The sequence below is a fragment of the Aedes albopictus genome, chromosome 3, assembly GCF_035046485.1.
Source record: "Aedes albopictus strain Foshan chromosome 3, AalbF5, whole genome shotgun sequence".
NCBI lineage: Eukaryota > Metazoa > Arthropoda > Insecta > Diptera > Culicidae > Aedes > Aedes albopictus.
This window is the reverse complement of record NC_085138.1, coordinates 192,280,992-192,287,543: the sequence shown is the minus strand read 5'-3', so window position 1 is coordinate 192,287,543 and position 6,552 is coordinate 192,280,992. Positions and strand designations below refer to the sequence as shown.

At 41.7% G+C, this 6,552-nt stretch overlaps 1 protein-coding gene across 1 annotated transcript; it reads left to right on the top strand.

Moving 5' to 3' along the window:
- The first annotated feature begins 267 nt into the window (after positions 1–267).
- LOC134290508 (uncharacterized protein K02A2.6-like) lies at positions 268–4,220 on the top strand. The gene is made up of 3 exons (XM_062857663.1): positions 268–2,184; positions 2,353–4,120; positions 4,213–4,220. Exons 1-3 carry the CDS (start codon positions 268–270, stop codon positions 4,218–4,220), a joined length of 3,693 nt encoding a protein of 1,230 aa, XP_062713647.1.
- The last annotated feature ends 2,332 nt before the right edge of the window (positions 4,221–6,552 follow it).

Sequence of the window (6,552 nt, the reverse complement as noted above, 5' to 3'; positions counted from 1 at the left end):
ACCATTGATACCTGCGGAAGGATATATAGCTGAAAATGGAGTGGGCAAGATAGGAAATAAGGTGATGAGGCGGGCACAGTGATATTTAGTCTAGAAATTTATTCTGAGTTGACACACACATACGCTCACCCACTTATGTTCGATCAATTGCATGTACATATTTCACTTGTAGTTTGCAATACGTAATGCAAATCGTTTATATGTTTTTTTTAAACAATTAGTGGGTAATGTCAATCTCGGTGATAATGGTATTATTTTCAGATGGATATGTCACGAGCCATACCGCCTTTTAGATGCAATGAGATTGACAAAAACAAGTTGCATAAAGCATGGCAGGTTTGGAAACGGTCTTTGGAGTATTATTTTGAAGCAGAGGACATCACCGACCAAAAACGGAAGCGCGCTAAGCTTCTGCATCTCGGGGGGCCCCAACTACAGGCGTTGTTCCAGTCTCTTCCAAATAGCGAACGATTTGCTCTAGTATCTCTAGAGAAGGCATATTACGACGTGGCTATTCAAGCATTTGACGATTTTTTTCAACCGGGGCGGCAGGATGTTTTGGAGCGGCATAACTTACGGCGGATGAAACAAAACGAAGATGAGAGGTTTGCCGAGTTCGTCATCAGGATCAGGCAGCAGATTGCGGAGTGTGGTGTTGATAAGTACGAACCAGCGGTTAGCAAGATACTGACGGATATCATGCTAACGGATACCATAGTAGAAGGATGTGCATCGGCGGAGTTGCGAAAGCAGATCTTGCAGAAGGATCGCTCGGTGGAAGAAATCGAAGAAATTGGGAAATCGCTAGAAGGAGTTCAGAAGCAGTTGAAGGATTTCGGGTCGCTTCGGGAAGAAGGAAAGCAACACGATCGCGTATATGGCATCCAGTCTAAGCCTCGATACCATCCCGGGAGAGCAAGAGCGACAGGAAGCGTCCAGCCAAACTCCAAAAAGCCGGAAATGAAATGTTTCAAATGCGGACTTTTTGGCCATATCTCGACTGATACACGATGCCCGGCCAGAGGAAAATCGTGCAACCGATGCAAGAGAACTGGGCATTTCGAAGCTCGATGCCGTATACAAGCCCGGTCTGCCTTTCCCTGGAAAGAAGAGTCGACGGAAGCTAAACGGATTCGGGTAGTTGAACGAGCAACGGCACAAGACCAGGTGCGCGAATCCAACGCGATTGAGGCTAGTGAACCTCCAGCGAGTACTCCACAGAAAACATATTATGCTTTCTATGCAGGAAACGATTCGAACATGGTGACCTGCGTGATTGGGGGAGTTTCACAACCGATGTTGGTGGACTCGGGTGCCGAGGCAAATTTGATTACCGATGTGGCATGGGAGGCACTCAAATCAGCCGGAATCGAAGTTTTGAACTGTGAAAAAGGAAGCGACCGCGTGTTGAGAAGCTATGCGAACAACATTCCATTGACTGTGCTGGGTACGTTTAAAGCTGTCGTGACCGTTGGAGTGAAGTCTGTGCAAGCCGAGTTTTTCGTGATCAAAGGGGGCCAGCGATCGCTTTTGGGAGATGTGACATCCAAGATGTTGGGAATATTGAAAGTGGGTCTGGAGGTAGATCAAGTATCAGAGTCCTTGAAACCGCTTTCTAAGATCTCTGATGTATCGGTGCACATTCATCTGGACCCAACAGTAAAACCCATTTTTCAACCAATGCGACGAGTTCCCGTAGCTCTGGAGGAAGCGGTCAACAGTAAGTTGAAGGAACTAATGGCAAGGGATATCATAGAGGAAAAGAAGGGCCCGGTAACTTGGGTATCGCCTTTGGTGGTGGTCGGAAAGGCAAACGGAGAACCTCGGATCTGCCTCGACCTGAGGAGGGTTAATGAAGCTGTGTTAAGAGAAAGACACCCGATGCCGGTAATCGATGACTTTTTGGCCAGAATCGGACCAAATATGGTCCGCAGTAAGCTAGATGTCAAAGACTCCTTCTTGCAACTTGAGCTGGATGAAGAGTCAAGAGACGCGATGGTGTTCCTCACAGCACGAGGACTATACCGATTCAAACGTATGCCATTTGGGTTGGTATCGGCGCCAGAAGTTTTTCAGAAAACAATGGACACGATACTAGCAGGATGCGAGGGTACATGGTGGTACATCGACGATGTGTACATCGAAGGAAAGGACAAACAAGAACATGATGAACGAGTGGCCAAGGTAGAGTAGCTTCGATATCGTTTCTATTTGTCTCATGTTGAAAAATCCTAATATTTTCAAGAAATTAATTATCGGTTTTGTAAATGTATCAATAAAGATATCTTGAACTGTTTGTAATCGATCTAGTTGTTTATATGTTTTTTTTTTTATATGTTCAATTCAAATCAGGTCCTAGCACGGCTGAAAGCGTGGAATGTACAGCTGAACTGGGAGAAATGTATATTCGGGGTAAAGGAACTTGAGTTCCTTGGTCATAAGATAACCAGCTCAGGAATAGTACCATCGGATGCTAAGGTTGAAGGCCTGGTCGCTTTCCGGAGACCCGAGAACCCCAATGAGGTTCGCAGCTTTCTGGGATTAGCAAATTATTTGAATCGTTTTATACCAAACTTAGCGACAATAGATGCACCGTTACGAGCATTGACTAGGAAAGGAATCCCATTCAGTTGGCAACCGGAACACGAGAAAGCGTTTCACCAAATCAAAACTGTACTTTCCGGCTCATCTACTCTAGGATTCTACCAAAAGAACGACAGAACTCTCGTTATGGCTGATGCAAGCCCGATCGGACTTGGTGGCTTGCTCATTCAAGTTGATCAACAAGGTCGACACCGGATTATCAGCTATGCTTCGAAATCTTTAACGGATACGGAGAAACGATACTGTCACACCGAGAAGGAGGCGCTTGCAATAGTGTGGTGTGTCGAAAAGTTTTACATCTATTTGTACGGGATGGAATTCGAGATTTTGACTGACTGTAAGGCGTTGATCTACCTGTTCACGCCACGCTCACGTCCGTGTGCCCGCATTGAGAGATGGGTTCTCCGCCTCCAAGGATTTGATTATTCAGTAACCCATATACCTGGAGAGCAAAATCAGGCAGATGTGTTATCTAGATTGACGACACTAAGGCCGGTACCATTCGATCAACGGGAGGAAATAATGATCAGAGAGATAACAGACTTTGCCGCAAATGCTGTTGCAGTTTCTTGGGATGAGCTGGTTACTGCTACGAAGTCGGATACAGAACTACAGATGGTGTTGGAGTATATTGACCAAGATAAACGCGACGATCTTCCTACGGAGTTCCGGATCTTCGCTAATGAGTTGTGTAGAGTGGAGGATATTCTGCTGCGCGGTAACCGTATAGTGATCCCTAATACGTTGCGACTCCGGGTTCTTCAAATCGCACACGAAGGTCACTTGGGGAGTTCGATGATGAAATCAACACTGCGATTATCGGTATGGTGGCCCAAGTTGGACAAAGAGGTAGAAACGTTTGTGAAAAACTGTCGTGGCTGTATACTGGTATCTGCACCGGATGCACCAGAGCCTATGGCAAGAAAACAATTGCCTGATGGACCATGGCAAGAAATTGCTGTCGACTTTCTAGGACCTCTACCGGAAGGTCAATGGCTTTTCGTGGTAGTGGATTACTACAGCCGTTTTGTGGAAATTGTTGAAATGAGGACCATTACTGCTGCCGACACAATACGTGAACTATCAACAATGTTTGGTCGATTTGGTGTCCCGACCACGATGCGAGCTGATAATGGACCGCAATTGAGTGGAGATTGCAGAGAGCTCAAACGGTTCTGCGAAGAGTTCAATATCAACTTGGTTAATACGATCCCTTACTGGCCCCAAGCAAACGGTGAGGTAGAACGTCAGAACAGGAGTATCTTGAAACGATTGCGGATCGCACAGGAATTGGGCAAAGATTGGCGTTTGGAACTAAGGAAATACTTACTGGCATACCATTCAACAACTCACCCTACAACTGGGAAATCACCTTCTGAGCTGTTGTTCGGCCGCAGGATAAGGAACAAGCTACCATCAATTCCGGAATATAAGGAGGATGGAGAGGTGCGAGATCGGGACAAAATTGTTAAGGAAAAAGGGAAGGAATATGCAGACAATAAGCGGAAGGCTCGATGTAATGAAATCCAAGAGGGCAATTATGTATATGTTAAACGACAGAGAAAGGATCATAAACTAAACACTGATTATTCTTCGGAAATGTTTAAGGTTGTTAGAAGAACAGGGCCTGAAGTAACTGTAAAGTCCTTGCTGTCAGGACATGAATTTAAGCGTTACGTATCACACTTGAAGAAAGCAGAAATTCAACCAGAAGATTCGAGTGAGAGATCAGGGGATCAGGTTCAAGCAGGGCTCCCATCACTAGATATAGAGTCGCAAGCAGAAGTTCAAGCTGAGAACCGCGGAAAAATGTCTGATGCTAATATCCAAGGACCCGAGAAACGAACACGTTTGGTCCCTAAAAAGTTTCAAGATTATGTGCCTTTTTGAAAATTAGAAAAGAGGTGGGATGTAGGAGACTACTACTAAAAAAAGAGAATATTGTACGTACCTTGAGGGAAAGGACTTTAGATGAGAAGCGGAGAGCGAGAAGGGGACGAAAGGAGAGAGCGTTGTCGAGAAGATTACGGTACGGACACGTAGAAAAGTGAGTGGTAAAATAGACGGATTATTCACGAGTAAATCGGATCGTACGTGTTTTCATTTATTATCCGGAGCTACCTGTTACACTTATCATAAAATGTGCATATCATTCTGGCGGCCTTTAGTGCTCGTTAATGCGGGAAATATGAATTCTATGGGTTTTCATAAACGAAAACTGCTTACAAATAACAACAAGTATTATTGTATTTTTATTGTAATAACGATTCATTTGACGTCGTTCAATTCATTGCATTAGTATTGTAAGAACAATGAAAAAACATTAGGATATATTGTTTTCCACCATTTTTTATTGTAAAACTGCCATTTACCATTCGCCGAATGGTATAGAACAATAGGGGTGATGGTGAATGTGCTGTACAAATTACAATATGTTTAATATTTTTCGAAAAAATGGTGTTGTAACAATAAAATTTATTGTATTTTTATGATATTTTTTATCAGGGTTCCCATGAAGTCATTCGGGTTGGGTGACAAACACCGGAAAATGATCTAGCATAGCACTTTGTAAGCGATATTTAAAACGGTGATCGGTCTTAAGTTCTCACATTCTAAATGACCGCTTTTCTTGTGGATGGGACAGATTACCCCTTCCTTCCACTCCTCCGCTAGCTGTTCGTCCACTGCACACTGTTGCGGATAGCCCAAAAACGTGATCGAAATTGTTTTGACCATGAAATCATGATTTTTGATCTTTGGTGTCTTGGGCAAAGTTTTTCTATCAAATAAGTCCAAATTTATGGAAACATCAGTTTTGTGATCAATCCCCCTAAAAGTGAGATACGATTTCTATCTTTTTTGTTTGTAAACTAAAAAAATATGTTTGTTCAGAGAAATTGTAGACAATTTTACTAGAAATAACTTTGCCGAATATACAAAATATCTATCTTTTGATTTGTATGTACATTTGAGGCGTTTTTTATGAAGCACCCCTAAAAATCAGTTTTTTGCTCATAACTTTTTCTAAACATTTTTCACAATTTTCAAATGTTCTAGCAAATGTTTTGCCTTATTGAAACGCGTAACTTTCTCGAAGAAAGTATATATCTATCTCTCATATTTATCATGTTATTGATAATTTTACTTTCAAAAATGCTTATGTTTGACATGCCCATTTGTTAACTTTCGCACGTTTTCGCAGACCAGGATTTCCACATTTGAAAATATGGAACGAGTTTTATCTATTGCAAATATAGCCAGTTTTAGCCTGATTTCGCCTGTATATTAAAATTCACATACTAGAAATGACTACCATTATAATATGTGTCATTGTAAAATGATCAACATATCAAAAAACGCACTCAGTGCTTTTCTTACTTGATTTTCCCACATGAACGCGCAAAACCGTTTTTACAGAATCACTTGGAACTGCATCAGATGACTTCCCCATAAAATTTAGGTTTTTTTTCAGATAAACAGTGGTTCTCAAAGTAGTACGATAAGTCTCTTCCACAAAATAAACGATATTAATAAATGCTCTTGATAATGCTCATGAAATTGTTCGTGTTCATGTACACTTTGCAGAAATGTTAATTTTCAGAAATTTGAAATAACAGCATCTAATGATTCGATCAAAATTGGTTTTCAATTTGTTTACTTGAAAAATATAACTAATCTGTTACTATTTACACATATTATTGCTTCCAGTTACTATCTCGTCGTATGTTTAGAGCAATAGGTTTTTCGCATCCTACGTCTATGATGTTCTATTTTTTTCGGTAATAGTCCAATATTCCTTATTATGGGATCAGATGTTTCAAGCAGTCGATTTAAGATATCTGTGTTAGTTTGGATTCTTGAAAACTTACGTGTGTGATCCTCTCTGTAATTCCTGATGTCTTTGTTTCGTAACTCTTATGCTTCCTCGAACAGAAAAAAAAAACATAT

Excerpts from the sequence above, each read along its gene's own strand:
- LOC134290508 (XM_062857663.1), top strand. The coding sequence starts at position 268 with ATGTCACGAGCCATACCGCCTTTTAGATGCAATGAGATTGACAAAAAC. Across the intron at positions 2,185-2,352 it reads ATGATGAACGAGTGGCCAAG|GTCCTAGCACGGCTGAAAGC; the intron begins GTAGAGTAGCTT and ends AATTCAAATCAG.